The 20,217-nt window shown below is 47.7% G+C and overlaps 1 protein-coding gene across 2 annotated transcripts; it reads left to right on the top strand.

Annotated features, from left to right (window-relative positions):
• The first annotated feature begins 12,294 nt into the window (after positions 1-12,294).
• Positions 12,295-19,341, top strand: MUL1 (mitochondrial E3 ubiquitin protein ligase 1). 2 transcript variants are annotated; one of them, XM_036351296.1, is made up of 5 exons: positions 12,441-12,579; positions 15,600-15,750; positions 15,837-15,924; positions 16,297-16,417; positions 18,515-19,341. In XM_036351296.1, exons 2-5 carry the CDS (start codon positions 15,742-15,744, stop codon positions 19,242-19,244), a joined length of 948 nt encoding a protein of 315 aa, XP_036207189.1. In that variant the 5' UTR covers positions 12,441-12,579; positions 15,600-15,741; the 3' UTR covers positions 19,245-19,341. The 2 variants fall into 2 exon arrangements, with proteins under 2 accessions (XP_036207187.1, XP_036207189.1); XM_036351294.1 differs by lacking the exon at positions 15,600-15,750 and having other exon boundaries at positions 12,295-12,579; positions 18,515-19,340.
• Positions 19,342-20,217: the final 876 nt, after the last annotated feature.

Here is a 20,217-nt window from a genome sequence, read left to right as displayed (position 1 = left end):
GGGCATGTGCCCTGACTGGGAATTGAACCGTGACCTCTTGGTTCATAGGTCGATGCTCAACTGCTGAGCCACACTGGCCGGGCCCGATTACCTTTGCAAAGAAGGAACTATTAATTCTTATTTTACAGATGGGGGAACTGAGATGAGGCTCAGAGAGGTTAAATGACTTCCCGAAGGCCACTCAGCGAGTGACTGGCAGAGCAGTAACTAAAGTCAGTTTGGCATGCTCTTAACTGTTGGAAAAATTGTGTATTCATGACGAAGGAATAAAGAGAAGGAGGAATGCGACAAAAACGACGATTCATTCTGAAGTATATTACGCATCAAGGAGACTTCAGAATAGCATTAGTCTGCCGTCAGATGGCCAGCTACTGAGTGGTATGGATGCAGGAGACGAGAAAGGTGATGGATGGAGATTTTCCTTTCAGTACGCCTTGCCTGTATTTGAGAGATAAGCTCCTGGTGCATCCATCAACTCATAGTCTAGCTCAGAGCAAAACCATGTTCGCATAACAAGCAGAACAGGCTAAACTGAGGCCAGTACTAGGATCTGCTGGGTCTCAGGATGGGACGGGTAAGAGGAGACAGCTGCAGCCCACCAGGCCTTGAGCCAGAGCAGCTGGGAGCAGAGGCAGGGCCAGAGAAGGGGATTTCCAGGTTGGCTCCCTTTCGTACTGACCCTGACGTCCACACGAATCCCTTTACCTGACTCCCTAATGTAACCACCTATGGTTGCTCTTCATTCACCCAGTCAGCCATTCAACAAATGATTGCTGCACACTTGATCTGTGGCAGGCGCAGGGCACAGAGGAGATCGAGGCAAATGCGGCCCCGCTCCTCTGGGGCCTCAGTTTCTCCTCCTGGGACGGCTGGAGTGTCTTCGTGGCTTGGTGGCTGGTTTTCCCCAGCGTGAATGAGCCAAGAGGCCAGAATGGAAGCTGCGGAGCCTTTGGTGCTTTGTCCCAGGGTCATGGAGTGTTTCTCTGCCACATTCTATTGGTCACGCAGGGCCAGCCCCATCCAGTGTGCGTGCTTGGCGATGGGGGCATCGGGAGGCATTGGGAGGCTGGATAAAAAGGGATTAAATGGCGGCCCCTCTATGCAATGTTTTCCTGCAGCCTGCTCAAGAGATGGCTGGTCCCGTCCCACAGCCCTCAAACCGCTGGGCCTGCAGTGGGGCAGGCGTCCTTTTTGTTCTCCTTTGTGGCTCACAAATCAAAATCCCCTTTCCTCCTAGATTTCCCTTATCCTCTGAGGATCCTGTCCTCCACGCCATCTCAGCACGCATCCCCACCCTCATATCCTTGACCTAGCTATTACCAATAACTGCAGCCCTTTGGAATGTCAGTTGAAAGCATCCCACAGTATAAGAATTTTTCCTTCTGGTGTTCCAGCTCCAACAACTCTTTGACTCCACCTGGCCCTCCAGTTCACTGATCTGACTATCTTTTCATCCTTCTCAGAGCTCATTTCCCTCCTCACTCTCCTTCAATCCATGACTTCCTCACGTATTCCTGTGTTAGTTTCTTACTGCTGCTATAACACATGGCCACAAACTTAATTGTTCTCTTACAGTCCTGCAGGTCAGAGTCTGAAGTGGGACCCATGTCCCTTCTGCTCGAGGGGGAGATCTGTGTCCTTGCCTATCCGGCTCCTAGAGGCCACCCCTGTCCCTTAGCTCATAGACTCTTCCTCCCTCTTCAAGTCAGCAACACTGGGCTGAGTCTTTCTCATGCTTCTGTCTCTACTGCCTTCCTCTGTCTCTTATAAGGGCCTCTGGGTGACATTGACCTACCTGGACAATACACGATAACCTCCCCGTTTCATGGTTAACTGATTCCCAACCTTAATTCTATCTGCAACCTTAATTCTACTTCCAGCTGTGCACCTACTCCATGTCTGCACCCGTGCAGCTCAGCCTGGCTGGAGAAAGACAGAAATCACAGGCCATGCTACATTGACGGCCATGCGTCGTCAGTAAACTCTTACACCGCCAGGCAAGCCAACTATACTTCCCCAGTCCATTCACTCTCCTCTTTCCTACATGATGATTCCACACCTCCTCCTCTCTCTTCAGACCTCCGTGCCTCCTTCCTCGTTCTTGTTCTCAGCGGAGGCTCTTGCTTCCTACTTTTCCAAGGAAATGGAGACAACAGGAGAGAACTTCCCCAGACTCAGCGACGCACTTGCATCTGTGCTCATATATGGCATCCCGTGCGCTGCGTGGATGAAATGCCTGCAGCCAGCCCTTCCACAGTTCCTGGTCACTTCCTCCAGGTCTCACTGCAGAGAGCTCCTGCCCTTCTGTGTTATCTGTCCCCCTCTCCTCTCTTTGGCTCATCAGCATACAAACACGCAGTCATTTCTTTCATCATATAAGACAAATACAAACACAAACAAAAGAACACTCTCTTTTTTTAAATGTATTTTTATTGATTTCAGAGAGGGAGGGAGAGAGAAATAGAAACATCAGTGATGACAGAGAATCATTGATCAGCTGCCTCCTGCACACCCCCTACTAGGGACCAAGCCGAAAACACAGGCATGTGCCCTTGACCAGAATTGAACCCGGGACCCTTCAGTCTGCAGACCAATGCTCTAGCCACTGGGCCAAACTGGCTAGGGCAAAATAACACTCTCTTGATCTTACACCTCTCTTCAGCCGATGCTTATTTCTCTGCCTTTCTTTATAGTAAACCTTGGAAAGTGTTCTCTGCCTCTTGAGTCCAAGTCCTTCTCTCTTACTCCCTTGGATCCCCTCACGTCTGTCCTTGGCTTCTGCCGCACTTCTCAAGGTCACCGATGACCTCCAAGGTGCTAAATCCCGTGGCAGATTCTCACCTTCCTGAGGTCCAACCAGCATTTGGTACAACGGACCACCTTTCCTTCTCAACACACTTCCTTTACATCCTCACTTGGTGTCCTTCTCGCTCAATGACCACTCACCTGGGCTCCTTTGGTGAGTTCTCCTTATCTCCTTGACACGTTGGCGTACCCACATTCTCTTGGTGGTCTCATCCACGCTTTTAGCTTGAAGTACCATCTTAGAAGCTAACAACCTCCCAATTCTATCTACAGACGATCTCTCCTCTGAACTCCAGACTCTTTCCTACCCTCCACTTGTAGGTCAAATAAACATCTCAAAATTAAAATGACCAAACTAGCCTCCCCAGTTGCTCAGGCCAAGAAAGTTAGCATTAATCTCGACTCCTCTAGTGTCCTCACATCCTTAATCAATCTTTACCCATTCCCATCAGCTCCGTCTGCGGGAGGGTCTGACCGCTTCTCAACACGTTCATGGCTCCCACCCTGGTCCAATCACTTTCACCTGAGTGGAGGCAGTAGCCTCCTCACTGCTCTTCCCACGTATGCCCTGGGCCCAACTCAGCCTATTCTCATCACAGGGCCCCTTTTAGCAGGTAACCCTGCCCAGTCATGTCCCTCCCATATTCAAAACCCTTCTGTGGCTCCTGTCTGTTCCGGCTGCTGTAACGAAGTTCTGTAGACTAGGTGGTTTATGAGTAACACACATTTATTTCTCACAGTTCTGGAGGCTGGGAAGCACAGGCAGGTTCGGTGTCTGGTGAACCTGGCTCATAAGTGGTCATCTCACGGCGTGCTCACGTGGCGGAAGGAGCGAGGGAGCTCTCTGCTGTCTCTTATACGGGGCACTAATCTTATTCACAGGGCTTACTCTTGTGACTTAATCACCCACAAAAGCCTCACATGACTTTTTTGGGCGATGCACACATTCAGCCTGTAGCATTCCTCATGGCCTACCAGGCCTCAGAGCAGCTGCTCCTTGGCCTGGCTGACCTCCTCCCCTATTATTCTCATCCCCTACGGATGTGATCACTCCACACTGACCTCCTTGATGTTCCCCTAGCAGGCCAGGTCCACTCCCACCGAAGAGTCCTCACACCGGCTGTCCCCTCAGCCAGGAATGTTCTTCAGACACCAACAGGTCTCCTCATCAATTTCTTCACATCTTGCTGAAAAAAAAAAAAAAATTCTACCTTCTCAGAGCAGTTTGCTAACCACCCCATTTCAAAGGGCCACCTCCACACCCTGGTACCAGCTCTCTCTGCCCTCATTCTCTGCTGTATTTTTTTTCCATCAGCACTTGTCACCATCTGTATTAATTTCCCCGTGTCACTGTAACAGATGATCGAAAACAGTGGCTTAAAACAACACACATTTCTTACCTTACAGTTCTGGAGGTCGGAAGTCTAAAATAGGGCCACAGGGCTGCATCCTTGGCAAAGGCTCCAGGGGAGAAGCTGTTTCCTTGCCTTCTCCACCTTCTAGAGGCGAAATTCGAGGCTCGGGCCCTCTTCCTCCATCTTTAATGCCCACAGTGTAGCATCTTCTCTGGTTGCCATGTGAGGAGACATAGTCACATGGTTCACAGGGATCCGGAAGTGAACATCAACCCACCACATCTTCTGATAAACCATATTTTCCTTGTTTATTTGCTTATCATCTGCCTTTTTGAGGGCAGGGTTGAGTCTCCTCCTGGAGGATTTTTATCTGTCTCCCAGTGGCTACAACTGTCCATGGGTAGTAGGAGATGCTCAGTACATGCCATTGACCCTTGAACAACATGGGTGTGAGGGGTGCCAACCCTCAGTGCAGTTGAAAATCCATGTATAACTGAAGTTGGCCCTCCACCGTGGGATTCCCCACTGAAGATGGAAAATACTGTTTTTGATTGATTGACTCTCTGAAGTGAAACCTGGGGATCCAGAGGGCCAACTGTATATTGAAAAAAATCCGTGTTAAGTGGATCTGCGCAGTTCAAACTCATGTTGTTCAAGGGTCAGTTATATATTTTTGAATGAATCAGCTCTGGCTGTGTTTGTCTGTTCTCAAGCTGTGTGGCACCAGCAACAGTGACTGGCACCAGGCACCCGTACCTATGTGGCAGGTGGTGTCGACAGTGCCTGGGGTGGCTTTGAGGAGGACGTTGGGCAGCCCTCCACCCCAGGCAGGCAGATGGGAGCTGAACTCCCTTCCCATCAACCATTTTTTACCCCAACCATTTTTTTCAAGGCTGCTTCCGTGCAATTTGATTGAATTCTTTGATGTTTATTGAGTTCGGAGGTGGAAGGCTTGGTCCCGCCCTGCCACTCCAGGAGATGTCTAGAAAGAGCCTCATCTCCCTCAGATTTAAGCCAGAGATTCATCTTCAGTCTGGCAAACAGTATTTTGTTACCATGGCAACTGAACTTCTAAAAAAACGAATGTCAAGTAACATGAGGATCCTAGTGCTCATGGCAACCGCCATTGCTGCATATTTTTGGGAGAAAATGTGTCTGGCCTCCTTCCTGCCTGTGAGCTGGGAGGGTGAAGGTGAGGTTAGCAGCACCAGGTGTCCTCCCAGATTTGATGAGGCACTGAGGTTTGGCCATAACAGGGTCAGAGGCTGGTCCTTTCCCCCAGGTAAAAGCAGCTCTTTTCTACAAGATCACATAACCAAGTCCTTCCCCCCCAATGCCTAGAAGGAATTCTGTCTTTTGCTCCCTCTCTCTTCTTTGATGCTCTAATCCCTGGAGACTTGTGTGGGTTCTACCAGGGATGTGGCCATACACGGGAACACACACACACACACACCTGTGGGCGGAGGATCTGACAGGTGTAGGCATCACCATTCACCCACTCTACCATGTATTTGCTCATTGATTCATTCATGCATTCCCTTAGTAAATATTCACTAAGAGCCTGTAATGGGCCAGACCCTTTGTTGGGATCTCGGAGGCAAATAGGACAGGATTCAGGATGTGCTCCGGGCTCTCCAACCCAGACTCTTGCAGAGGAGGTATGTAAACACATAAATTACACTGCAGCTTGAAAGAAAGAGGCGTGCAGAAGGCACAGGAAGGAAGGGAGTGATTAACTCTGGCAGAGATGTAGGTGGGGGGTGGAAATCAAACAACCCAGCCTTGTTTTAGGTTCTTTTACAGAAAACATTGGCCAAACTACATCCATGCAAGGAAGACTTAAGAAAAGGTCTCCAGCAAGTTTCTCAAAGGAAGGTGGGCTACTCCATGGCCTCATTGGAGATGCACGTTGTCCCCGTTATAATGTTTCTGAAATCAGGATGTGTCTGATGATCAATGGATATATTTATTGAAGTGTTTATTGCCTCACTCCCAATGAAATGTAAGGTGTGTCTTAGAATCCAGGAAACACGAGGCTTTCCTTTTTTCATCCCCAATACTCGTTAGTAACAGCCTCAGAGAACCCTCTTGGCCTTACACCCCTGCTCACATTTCCTCCATGAACTTAAGCCTTTCTCATTAGAGGCAGGGTATGGGCCCAGTGAGCGGGAGTTCAGGGGGCTTCTCTGCACTGGGTGGCAGCTCAGTGCCTAAGAGCCAGTCTTCCTGGGTTCCCTTCACATCCAGACGCCATCACTTCCTCGTTGTGTGGTCCACCCTGAGCCTCAGCATCTTCATAAGTGAAATCATAACGTTACGTACCTTTAGGGTTGGTTGTCCTCCAGCTCATGCATTCAACAAATATGTATGGAGCATCTACTGTGTATCAGGCGCGACTGAAGAGCTGGGGTGTGGAAGTAGACAAAACAGAAAACCTCTGCCCTTGTGAGCTTATATTCTATGGCAGACCAATTACAAACATGCAAATTATCAAAACAAAGCAGGGGAGTGGGTAGGGAGAGCCGGTACAGGGGAGTCAGGATTCCAGCTGAGATTAGGTACAGTTGGGAATAACCGAAAAGTCAAAACGACGGTGGCGTAAATCGACAAAAGTTCACTTCCCTATTAAAGGTGTGGGAAGTGCTTCATAGCCACCGGGGACCCGGCCCTGTTTATCTTGTTGCCCTGCCATCCTCACCACCTGGCTTCTTACCTGGTGACCCGCGATCACTGCTGGAGCTCCAGCTTTGTTGACCGAATTCCAGCCAGCAGGAAGAACGGAGGACAGGAAGATGTGCCTCCTTTCCTTTAAGAACACTCCCTGGAAGTTTGATGGGACACTTCCCTTTCCTCTCCTTTGTCTAGAACAGTGATGGCGAACCTATGACACGCGGGTCGGAGGTGACACGCGAACTCATTTTTTTTTTTGTTGATTTTTCTTTGTTAAATGGCATTGAAATATGTAAAATAAATATCAAAAATAGAAGTCTTGGTTTTACTGTGGTTGCAAATATCAAAAAATTTCTATCTGTGACACGGCACCAGAGTTAAGTTAGGGTTTTTCAGAATGCTGACACGCCGAGCTCAAAAGGTTCGCCATCGCTGGTCTAGAACTTAGCCCCATGGTTGTACCTCTGCAAGGAGAGCTTGGAAATGTAGTTTTTTATGTGCCCCGTTAAAAAGAAGAGGTTTGATTACCAAGAAAGAGTGGATGGGACAAATATTGGGGTGTAAGTAGCTGTCTCTGCCACAGGTTATCGCAGGGATTTGATTAGATAAAGCTTACAAAGGATTTGGTACAGAAAAAGCACTCAGCAAATATTAGCTTCATTTCAACACAAAGTTTTCTTAATGTGTGTGCTCTGGGGAGCTATTGGTACACGGTAAACAGTGAGCAGATGGGGAAATGGGCCTTAAGGGTCTTCAGTGACTGACCACAGAACTGAAAGGCAGCAGATCCTGGCGGTGGGCGTCACGTGGGTCTGCCTGGAAAAGAGCAGGGTGTGTCAGGGATGACGAGGAGCCCTTGACATCCTGGGGACCATGCCCCACTTGATTTGAGCCTCTGGATCCAGCCAACGCTGAACTTTTCAGTTATTTGGACCAGCACATTCCACGTTTTGCTTCAGGTGTTACAATTGGGCTTCTGCACCCATCACTGAAAAAGCCCTCTGTTTTTATCTGTGCATCTGCTAGGATGCTCTTGGTGGTGGTACTTACCAATGGCCAATTCACTGGGCTTACACAATGAGATTTATCATCTCACTGACAAGAAGTTCAAGACTATGTATTGGTCTTGGTGGCAGCAACATGGCTTCAACATGTTATGTCACCTCCAGATACACTGGTTAGAGGCAGAACAGGGACTATCTCTTTCAGCTGTGCTTCTAAAAAGAATATTTTTATTGATTTTAGGGAGGGAGAGGGAGAAAGAAACATCAAAGATGAGAGAGAAGCATTTATCGGCTGCTTCTTGCATGCCCCTACTGGGGATTGATTCTGCAAACCCAGGCTTGTGCCCTGACCGGGAATCAAACTGTGATTCATAGGTCAACTGAGTATTGGTTCATAGGTCAATTCTCAACCACTGAGCCAGGCCAGTTTGTGCTTCTTAAGAGACTTCCCTGAAGTTCCTCAGCAGACCTTCCCCTATAGCTCATTGGCCTGAACTGGATCACATGCTCGTTCCTAAGCCAATCCCTGGCAATGGAAACAGGACCACCATGATTGGCTGGGGCCCAGGCCAAGGTCCACCTCTCTGCAGCACAAGGCCCCACAGAGGGTCCCACATTTATCCTTTCTGCTCTAGTATCAACAGTCTGTTTTCTCTTCAAGTTCCATTCCATTTGCCTCACACATAGTTCCCTCCCATCTTGAGGAAAACTGACCTTGCACCCTTTCTAGCCACCATATTTTTTCCTTCCATCAGTGTTAGGTGGGCTCTTGGTTGGCAGAACTCAAAGGAAGTTACTGAGATGTGCAGAAGGGCTCCGTATCCAGCGTTTTCCTCTCGATGGACAAAGGCTCAGGGGCAGAACCAGGGCCCAGGAGGAGAAGTGCCAGAGATATAAGATAGTTGACAGTAGACTCTTTGTGAGGTAGTGAGTTCTCCACCAAGGGGATTGTTTAGGCAAAGACTGATGTCCCTCTCTGAGTCAATGCAGAAGGGCTTCTCCTGTTGGGAGTCAGTTTGGAATGGGGTTGTTGATCCATTCATTCATTTAGTCAACAAATATTTATTGAGCACCTATTATATACCAGGTACTGGGCTAAATACTGAGAATGCAGCAGTTAACAAGATAGGTACAACTCGGGCTCATTCAAGTTGTACTTGTTAACGGCTGCATTCTAAGAGCTTTGAATTTAGCAGGGGAGAGGGAACCTAAATGAGTAATTATACATGTAAGTGTATAATTACATGTGTGGTAGAATGATCCCTGAAGTTGCTTCAAATAAAAGATTTATGATTCTGTATATAAATTAATGCTTGGCTTAGTGCCTGGCACACAGTAGGTGTTCAGTATATGTTACTATTGTTTTTATTTCCTAACCATAGAAGCCTATGGCAATGTGTTTTTCTCCTCTGAACTTCTGTATTATTTGTGTCTCTGTATTACTCATTTGCCATTCAGCTATAGTTTTATCATTAAACTTTTATTTATCTTGTGACTACAATAAACTAAAAAAAATTACAATATTACCTACCCAAATGATGTTGAATGGATTTAATTGGTTTAAAAACAATTGTTCAGATTCACCCACTTCCTTGCGCATGTTTTGCAAACCAAGAACACAAATAATAAAAGGAGAGGAATTCCTAACATGCCTACCCACACCTCAATTTCTCTGGGCCAACAGCAGTCAGAGCAGAAACAGGGATATTACCCCCTTCTCTGCCCGAGAAAAGGAACGCTCAGATCAGTAAAGTGGTTTGCCCAGGACCTGGGCAGGAGGTGTAGCTTGACTTGAATCCCAGCTGGAATACAGACGGGAAGATGAGATTCAGGAAGGTGCTGGGACTTGCCAGAGGTCACATGACTAAATGGCAGCGCTGATAGAGGACTCAGGGCGCCTGACTCCCAAGCCTGTCCTGAACCATCCTTTCCCAATACCCAGGGTGCCAGGTGCCTCCCGCTGACCAACAGGTGCTATTAATACAGTAACTAAGGGGAGGGGCGGGATCCTGCACATCACAGGGGTGATGGTCACCGGGCCTGTTGGCGGGTCTGAGAACTAACTGGGCCCCTAGATACAGCCCAGCGTGGGTCCACAGTGAGCTCCAGTGGTCCCTTTAAATCTCCAGACTCTCATTCCTTTATCTCCCTTCTTTAGGCCACAGGCGGGTCTACTCTCCCTCCCCCTTATTTTTGCCTTAGGCATCCTGTGCTCATTGCGCCTCCTTGTGGCTAATAGTATCCACTGCAGCCTTGACAGCATCTGTTCTAGGAAAATCCGAGATTATAGAATGTGGAAATGGAAGGACCCTTGGAGATTATTTTACAAATAATTTCCATTCCCTCCCCGCCCCCCGCAGTGGAATTCTGGCTTCCAGACGAGTTTTGCAAATTGGCTGTCATTGAATATATCTTTGAGTAGGAGGGACACGTGAGGTTCAGGGTAGGAAATGACCCCCATCTGTTTACAGAACTCAAATCTCTTCCCTTGGGTGGAAAGTAAACTGCACCCCTCTTGCTTGCCCTAATTTCACTGGGCCTGGGACGGTAGATTCCCTGCCCCTGTCTGCTTCTTCACAAAACCCTAACCATCCAGAGAGCAGAGCCTGGCTCCTTAACAACTTACTGCTACTCCCGTAGCTGGGATGCAGTTTGTAATTGTTGGTTATGGAGTGACTGGCATGTTCTTCCTCTTTTTTAAAATTCAAGTTTGATTAATTCAAAATATGATGTACATTCACACTCAAGAAGTACAAAAGATTAAAAAGTGGCTCTGTTCTCTAGCCATCCAATTCCCCTTTAGGGAAGCAACCAACATTTCAGCTTTTATGAATCCTTCTAGAGATATGAAACATAGAGTATTTCTCTCTTCTTTTTAAAGTAAATGGACTCATCTTCAAACAGGTTTTCAGTCTGCCTTTTCACTTTACTATGCTCATATACACATATTTAAAAATTTATGTAACCAATTCACTAGTTATAACATTTAGATTGTTTTCACTCTTTTGTCATGAAAAGTGATGCTGCAGTGAATAACCTTGTAAATTGACCATGTTCACATGTGTACCTATGTAGGAAGAATTTCTAGAAGGGGAATTGCTAGGTCAAAAAGGAGTCGATGTCCCCACACCTTTGCCAACACAATGTGTTATCAAACTTTTTGACAAGTTCCATTACAAAATTAAATATAGATCTCATTTTAAGTGTGTGTGTGTAAAAATTTATGATAACCTCTTGGATTGAAAATCAGCAAAGGTATCTGGTGGTGTTGGCAATCTGTAGATTCTAGCCTCATATTCATAGAATGTAACTCTTGTTTGACTCCAAGAATAATTAAGGAATGGGGTAGAAAAATGTCAGGGGTAGCCAGCTGCTGTATTAAAGAGATTTTACTTGTTGGGAGCAATTTACCTGCAGTCTTTAAATGCATTTTATATATATTGAGTTGGGCCAATGGGTACATTCCTATATTTTCAAGAATTAAAAGCATAACCCGTAGGACAAATGCTTTGTAGGTTGATGTTCTGGATAACATTTTGGGTATCTCTTGATTATTTTAGGGAGATCACTATAGAGGTCAGAAAACACTCTTTGAAATCTGCTTCACAACCGTGCTTTGAGGAGTAAATGGTATGATGTCTGTGAAGCTTTTTGTCATAATACTTGACACGTAATAGACATTCAATAAAAGTAGCTGTAAGTATTAGTTAATAAACAATAATTGTTGCCGAAGCCGGTTTGGCTCAGTGGATAGAGCGTCGGCCTGCGGACCGAAGGGTCCCGGGTTCGATTCCGGTCAAGGGCATGTACCTGGGTTGCGGGCACATCCCCAGTGGGAGATGTGCAGGAGGCAGCTGATCGATGTTTCTCTCTCATCGATGTTTCTGGCTATCTATCTCTCTCCCTTCCTCTCTGTAAAAAATCAATAAAATATATTTAAAAAAAAAAAATAAACAATAATTGTTATATGTCGTGATGGCAGGCTAAGGGGCTACTTTGGTGATATAATCTGCCTTCTTGGAGTAAGGGCTCTGGAGTCTAGTAAATGCCTCGCTAGCACTCAGTGGCAGTGTGATTTTGAGCACATCCCCTAACCTCTTCGGCCTGTTCTCTCATCTGTCAAGTGGAAGAATAAAACCCAAGTCCCAAGGTTTGCCCCGAAGCTTAAATATGTAACACTCATAAATGCTTATTACCCATCCTCTTCTTTCCGTCTAATCTAATGGTGGAGACGTCGAACAACATTAAACAGCCCCCAAACCCTAAGAGATCAACGGGACCGCGATGAGGTAGACGCGGAACAATCAATTGTGCTCGGTGCGCCGCGAGCGGAAGGCGAAAGGATCTAGGAGGGCGGAGGCCCGGCTCGGGAGGCCCCGCCCCTGGGGACGCCGTGGCTGCGCGGCCATCACCCTGGCAACACCACCTTCCGGTCTGCTCTTTCCCCGCCCCCCACTTCCGGTGTGCATTACGAAATCGCTTGGCGACCCGATAAGGGTTTCCGGGAAAGGTCTCCTGGGCGGGGGGTGCGGTCCCGGGTGGGAGCGAGGTGGAGGGAGAGTTTCGGCCGGGGTCGCGGGGCCTGACCTCGCTGTGCCCCCCCGCGCTCGGGGTTCGGCGCAGCCATGGAGAACGGAGGGCGGCCCTCGCTGGGCCAGTTCATCCTCCTGGGCACCAGCTCCGTCGTCACCGCCGTCCTGTACTCCGTGTACCGGCAGAAGGCCCAGGTCGCCCAAGAGCTCAAGGTCAGTGCTGTCCCCGCCGGTCCTCTCTGGCTCCGGTAATGGTGAGCCCGCAGTTCGCCTGGGGCCGGTCCACCGGCGGAAACTCCCCCAAAGAGGAAATAGGCCCAGGAGCGTGTCCCCCGGGGCAGGAAATGGAGGACCGAGGACCAGAATTCGGGTATTGGGGTGACTGCTTCACGACTCCTTCTCTGCCAAGTCCCTCCCATGATTCAGAATATGCATCTTGGCTTCAATACTTGATTCAAAATATTGATTGAACATCTAAGTGCAGGCTCTGGGGACAGCGCTTGGGTAGAACAGACAGAAGCCCCTGCCTTCATGGAGGCTCCATTCTGCTACAACCGAGACAGACAGTGGACGAGCAGATCAGGCGGTGACAGGTGGGGATGCTGGAGAAACGGAGGTTTGCTGTTTTAAATAGGTGACATTTGCACAGAGCCGGGAGGAGGTGAGGGGGACCTGCAGATGTCTTGGGGAAGCGCGGCTCAGGCAGAGGGAACAGCAAGTGCTAAGCTGCAGCTCCTCAGCTGCTTGCTTCTACAGACGCCTCCTTTTTTAATATTTTAAGTTACTTTAAAAGTAACACTCTTCAGCCGCACCTTGCAGCTTACATAAGACATTCCCATCTTGTTATTTTTTTTTTTCTGCACACTAATTTTGGAGATAAAGTGAAAATTGCCTCCAGGTTGCAAATCAGGAAGTTGGGCGGACAGGAAAGGTCTTACAGTTAGTCAGGCTGAAACTGAAACTTAGATCTTTTAGTTCCACTTGTGGGATTTTTTTTTTTTTTCTGATTGAGGACATTGCTGTACTGTGAATGGCCCACGAGAAAGAGATGGACCTCATTAGGTTGGAAACAGGGCCCTTATCTTCTGATTCAGTGCTTGATTAGATGCTCAGTAAGTGTGGATTCATTTTGGCTGACATTTTTACACTACAACAGTTAGGGTTTAATTGGACATGTATTTGAAAGATGGATTCCTAAACCTACCAACTTCACTATCAGATTGTTTTCTGGTAGTGTTAATTGTGTTAGAAACAAATGTGTGAAATTCCCGCTGTGAGAGGAGTTTTGGAATCTATCTGCAGGGAACCAAGTTACCAAACAATTGAGTCTGTGGTGTGAATGGGGTCCTAGTGAGATTCCAGCTCCCCTGTTCTTCGCCTAATTAAATAACCAAATTACTTTGGAAGTGACTGGCTATCTGATACTTCACTTCCTGACTCAGAAATCAGGAATGGGCCTGATGTGGGATTCTTTGAAACGTTGAACTCCCCAGCACCCATTTTTGGATGATCTTCAAAGCTTTGCCAATTAGTTCCTAAGTGAGGATGAAATGGCCCCTTTTTGTAAAAAGATTTGGGACTCCTAATATTTTAGATTCTATTTTTTGATTAGATTACAGGACTTGTATAGTCAGGTTTGTGTGTTATCACTGTGTCTCTCTTATAGTGATGGGAATGCATGTTTATTGCATGCCTACTATGTGCCAGCCTCTGGGCTAGATTCTTTACATCTTAAGATTCATATAATCCACATAAAAATTCTGTGAGATCATTCTCCCCATCTTTTACACTTTTGAAAACCGAGACTTAGATAAATTAAGTTGCTCAAAGCCACAGGAGATGCATTGAAGCTTGATTGAGTCCCACGTCTTTCTGAGCATACTCCTCTTCCAGCCCTTTAAAAAAATTCTAACTGGCCATCTCCTGGTGGATACTTCACCAGCTGTGTGACTTGGGACAAGTCACTTCCCCTCTCTGAGCCTCAGTGTTCTTATCTGTAATTGAGGTTAATAATGTCTACTGTATAAGGATGGTGTATGCATTAAACGGATTTATAGATTTAAAGTGCTTAGCAAAGTGCTATAGCATATGTAAGAGCGTGTGTATTCATCAAATACGTACTGAGTGCCTGCTATGAGTCAGGCTCCGTTCTCAGCACTAGGGGGACAGCAGTGAGCTAGCCAAGCAGGGCCCTAACTTTCCTAGAGTCTCATAGTCCAATGGAGGAAGACAAATAATAAAACAAGCAAATACACCGTGTTAGCTGTTACGGTATTATTTTAAAAATTTTCTTACAGTGTAGGTGGTTAATAAGTGTGTGCTGACCTTGCTCATTTACTGTGTAGCAGTAGCTTAATCTTAGAGTGACCTTAATATGTATGCAGTATCTCATCTCCTCTGTAGAGGTAACTTATCTGGCATCCTTAAGATTTGTTGATGGGAGTACTGTGAAAGTGGAAATTGTCCTTCATTCATCCCTGAATCCCTAGCGCCCAGCACTGTGCCTGGCACATAGGTGCTCAGGAAATGTTTATTGATTTGATAACTTTTTTCATAGTTTTGCTAGAGCAGTAACAGGCTTGCTTGGTTCCCAAGCACAGCAGGTGGGAAACTGAATTGGAAGGGGTGGGAGAACTAGTGGTTGTCAGAGGAAGACAGCGGCAGATGTCGCCATGCACACCTGATTGTGAAAGGGAAGAGACAAACTGAAATAGAACAGTGTTTGGCACCAGGTAACAGACCCTTGCCTATAGAGCAAAGGCATCCCTTTATGATGGTGTACGATGCAGGGCGTGAGTTCATAAAGGCCTGGTGATAAGGGTGCCTACCAGTGCTCCAGCCCCTACCATGTACTTTAGATGCTTTACACATGAACCTTTGGATGTATGGTTCTGTATTGTCAAGAAGAGATTCAGATATTTTCAGCCTATGGTATACTGATTGATTCATAAGTTTCATTTAAAAACGAAGATGAAAAGGAGTGTATATTTCCATTAACTGGAGAAAGGATATGCCCAGCTGGTGTGGCTCAATGGTTGAGCATCGACGTAGGAACTAAGAGGTCATGGTTCAGTTCCCTGTCAGGGTACATGCCCGGGTTGTGGGTTAGATCCCCAATAGGGAGTGTGCAGGAGGCAGCTGATCAATGATGTTTCTCTCTCATCAATGTTTCTATCTGTCTATTCCCCTCTCTTTTCTCTAAAAAATCAATAAACATATTAAAAAAAAAAAAGAATATATGTGACACCCCGTTCTGCAGATGGTGGAGGGAGGCAGGGCCCCATGCCTGTTTGTATGATGAAACTTCTCAGACACAGCTTTGGAGTCTGAATCTACTATAGTCTCCTTCCAGCCTGATTTCCTCATTCTTTCAACATGAAAAAAGTAAATAGTCTTTCTTTTTTTGCCCTTTAAGTTTGATTGAACATGTCGGTACTCAGTAGTCAATTTAATATGTTGTTTGCATTTAGGGAGCTAAAAGGATCCACTTGGGTGAAGACTTAAAGAGTATCCTTTCAGAAGCTCCAGGAAAATGTGTGCCTTACGCTGTTATTGAAGGTATGTTTGTTTATTGGTAAAATGAAAAGTAACTTCCTCTTCTGAAAGTTTGTTCTTGGCTGATATGTGTATATTTGGGGCAGTAGTCCAGAACTTGGACTTGGGGCTCAGAAAGACCTGGAGTATTGCAGTGTGACCTTGGGGTTGCCCAGCCTCTCTGAACCTCTCTTGTCCATCTCTAAGAGAATTTCTACCTTACAGGGTTGTTGTTGTGCTTGGAAGAGCACCCACAATATTGTCACCATTGATACGTTGATAATATTGTCACCATTTTGTTTAGTGAAATGAACTCAAACTAAAAACAAAATTTAAATGACCTAAAGGGAAGGGCAGAGCAGTGCTTCAGAAATAAAATAATTGGTTTCCATGTAGGAGCTGTCCGGTCTGTTAAAGAAACGCTCAACAGCCAGTTTGTGGAAAATTGCAAGGGGGTGATTCAGCGGCTGACGCTTCAGGAGCACAAGATGGTGTGGAACCGAACAACCCACCTCTGGTACGTACGTAGCCTTTCTCTGCTGGCTGAAACCTGACGTCAGCTTCTCCTGAGACAGGGTGTAGGCCCGTTTCTTAATGTTGTTAATATTCTGTGTGTGGTCTGAGGACCTCTTAACTTAGAGTCACCTGGGCATCTTGTTCAAATGCAGGTTCCTGGGCCCTGTTCCAGACTTGCTGGATCAGTGTCTCCAGGACAGGGGCTGGAATTTGTTGATATGACCACCCAAGTTTGAAACTACTCACTTATGTTATGGATTAATGATTTCAATATTTATTAAAATGAATTTGTGGATTATTTTGCTTTAAAATGGAGTACTATTTTCCCAAATGACCCTAGTGGGTTTTTGTTTTGTACTTTATTTTATTTTTTTACTGTAGTAAGAACACTTCACAAGATCTACCCTTTTAACAAACTTAAAAAAAGTATTTTTATTGATCTCAGAGAGAAAAGGAGAGAAAGAGGGAAAGAGAAACATCAATGATGAGAGGGAATCACCAATTGGCTGCCTCCTGCATGCTCCTATTGGGGATCGAGCCCGCAATCCAGGCATGTGCCCTCACCAGGAATTGAACCGCGACCTCCCAGCCCACAGGTCTAGGCTCAACCAGTAGAGCAGCCGTGGGCAAACTATGGCCCGCGGGCCGGATCTGGCCCGTTTGAAATGAATAAAACTAAAAAAAAAAAAAAGACCATACCCTTTTATGTAATGATGTTTACTTTGAATTTATATTAGTTCACACAAACACTCCATCCATGCTTTTGTTCTGGCCCTCCGGTCCAGTTTAAGAACCCATTGTGGCCCTCGAGTCAAAAAGTTTGCCCACCCCTGCGCTAGAGCCATGCTGGCCTGGGTCCCTTTTAACAAACTTTTCAGTGTAACGGTACAGTTTTGTTAATTAGAGGCATACAGTTGTATAGCAGATCTCTAGAATTGGTCCATCTTGTGTAACTGAATCTTTGTACCCATTCAATAGCAGCGTCCCTTTTCTTCCCCTGCCCCTAGCCCTTGGCAGCCACCGTTCTGCTTTCTGCTTCTGTAAGTTTGACTGTTGTAGATACCTCATATAAATGCAATTACGCGTGTCTGACCTTCTGTGAGTGGCCTCGTTTGCTTAGCATAGTGCTCTCCAGGTTTATCCATCTTGTTGTGTGTGGCAGGATTTCCTTCTTTAAAAAAAAAGTTTATTGATTTCAGAGAGGAAGGGAGAGGGGGAGAGATAGAGCAACGTCAGTGATGAGAGAGAATCATTGATCGGCTGCCTCCTGCACACCCCACACTGGGGATCAAGCCCTCAACCTGGGCATGTGCCCTGACTGGGAATCGAACTGTGACCTCCTGGTTCATAGGTTGGTGCTCAACCACTGAGTCATGCTGGTGGGCAGGATTTCCTTCTTTTTATGCTGAGTAATATTCTTCTGTTTGTGTGTGTGTGGCATTCTTTCTCCATGCATCCGTCGATGGACACGCAGGCTGCCTCCATGTTTGGCTGTCGTGAGCAATGCTGTCGTGAGCATGGGCGAGTAGATCTCTCTTCGAGATCCTGATTTCAGTTCACTACCCAGAAGTGAGATTACTGGATCATCTGGTAGTTCTGTTTTTAATTTAAAAAAATATATATATTTTATTGATTTTTTACAGAGAGGAAGGGAGAGGGATAGAGAGTTAGAAACATTCATGAGAGAGAAACATCAATCAGTTGCTTCCTGCACACTCCCTATTGGGGATGTGCTTGCAACCAAGGTACATGCCCTTGACTGGAATCGAACCTGGGACCCTTGAGTCTGCAGGCTGACGCTCTATCCATTGAGCCAAACCGGTTAGGACTGTTTTTAATTTTTTAAAGAATTGGATATTTATTTTAAAGTGGCTAAAGGAAATAGATGGTAGAGGTGATCTGTGATGGTATTTGTTGCCCACTGATCGCCTGAGAACCTAACAAATTGAGGCACTTGGGTAATATTGATTTCTGTTGTCCTCTCCTAGCTGCGTCAGATTTTACCCTGTCCTCTGGCATGTATGCGACCTCCATCTCTTCCTGGGTGTGAGGTGTTTGCTTGTCCTTTGTTTTATCTTGAGTTCTCTTATTGTTTTAGGAATGACTATTCAAAGATCATTCACCAGAGGACCAACACGGTGCCCTTTGACCTGGTCCCCCACGAGGAGGGCGTGGGTGTGGCCGTGCGGGTGCTGAAGCCGCTGGACTCCGTGGATCTGGGCCTGGAGACTGTGTATGAGAAGTTCCACCCCTCGATTCAGTCCTTCACTGATGCCATCGGCCACTACATCAGCGGGGAGCGGCCCAAGGGCGTCCAGGAGACCGAGGAGATGCTGAAGGTTGGGGCCACCCTCACGGGGGTCGGTGAACTGGTCCTGGACAACAACTCGGTCCGCCTGCAGCCCCCCAAGCAGGGCATGCAGTACTACCTGAGCAGCCAGGACTTCGACAGCCTGCTGCAGAGGCAGGAGTCGAGCGTCAGGCTCTGGAAGGTCCTGACGCTGGTGTTTGGCTTTGCTGCGTGCGCGGCCCTCTTCTTCATCCTCCGGAAGCAGTACCTGCAGTGGCAGGAGCGCCTGCGCCTCAAGCAGATGGAGAAGGAGTTCCGGGAGCACGAGGCGCAGCTGCTGAGCCAAGCCAAGCCCGAGGACAGGGAGAGTCTGAAGAGCACCTGTGTCGTGTGTCTGAGCAACTTCAAGTCTTGCGTGTTCCTGGAGTGTGGGCACGTGTGTGCCTGCACCGAGTGCTACCAGGCGTTGCCAGAGCCCAAGAAGTGCCCCATCTGCCGGCAGGAGATCACCCGGGTGATTCCCTTGTACAACAGCTGACAGTCTCGAAGCCCCACGGTTACACATGAAAGGAAGCTCTCCCCTTTCAGGGGTTTTATCTCAAGGCCTTACAAGAGTATGGGGGGGGGGGGGAGGGGAGGGGCAGCTGCTATCTCCAGGTATGACTGAGGGAGGGAAGCCGGGGGGAGCCGTGCAGACCTCACACTCCAACCTGAGAGGGAACCTTCCCAGCACAGGAGAGTTCAAGCCCAGCCTGGGTGGGTGTGCTGGCCTGGCCTCCCTCCCTGGAGCCCGCCAAGTGCGACTGTGAGCACCTCATCGCTCCGGCGCCGGAGCCAGTGATCTTCAGCTCGTGCCCCCGTGTCTTCGGGTCCTTTCTGCTGACTCTGATTCTTGTGGACTTGAGCCTTAAGTGACGCAGAGGCGGGCAGAGGCGGGCTCGGTGTGACGCACGGCTCTCGGAGCTGCCTCTGGAGAGACTGTCCGGGTCTCTCTCCCTTTTGCTCACACCCCAGGAGAAAATTGTAAGGCTGGACACGTCACTATGGCCCTTTCCCCTCCCTGCTTGCCTCCTAAATGCGTGCACCTGTGCGTCAGGACAGGCGACGGAAGTCCAGCGTCTGCTTCTCCCGAGCAGGACACGACTCTGAGCAGCATAGTGGAGAGCGGTCACCTGGGGGTGGGAGTGGTGGGCTCAGTGGTGGGTTTGGAGGACGGCCAGCTGGCTGCCCCCCTCCTGGTGTCTCTGCTGCCCCCACCTGGCGGGGACTGGCTTTCCCTGCTTGAGGGGAGCTGCAAGGCCTCACCTCCCACAGGAAGCAATAAAAACGCTGCTGCCCCACCTCTGGCTGTCAGCTTCTCCCCCAGCCTCACCAGCCAGCACCCTGAGCACAGCCTTGTCCCGGCTCCCTCTCCCGCAGTGAAAGTCGGACATGCCTCGGGTGTAATCACATCGCCTCCCTCTTCGTTGCCTTCACCCCCCACCTGCCCCTCCTGTTTGTGAGTGGAAGAG

Source organism: Myotis myotis, unplaced genomic scaffold (genome assembly GCF_014108235.1).
Source record: "Myotis myotis isolate mMyoMyo1 unplaced genomic scaffold, mMyoMyo1.p scaffold_m19_p_2, whole genome shotgun sequence".
In the NCBI taxonomy this organism is placed as follows: domain Eukaryota; kingdom Metazoa; phylum Chordata; class Mammalia; order Chiroptera; family Vespertilionidae; genus Myotis; species Myotis myotis.
The sequence above is the reverse complement of the archived record's forward strand: the minus strand, read 5'-3'. Positions and strand labels throughout refer to the sequence as shown.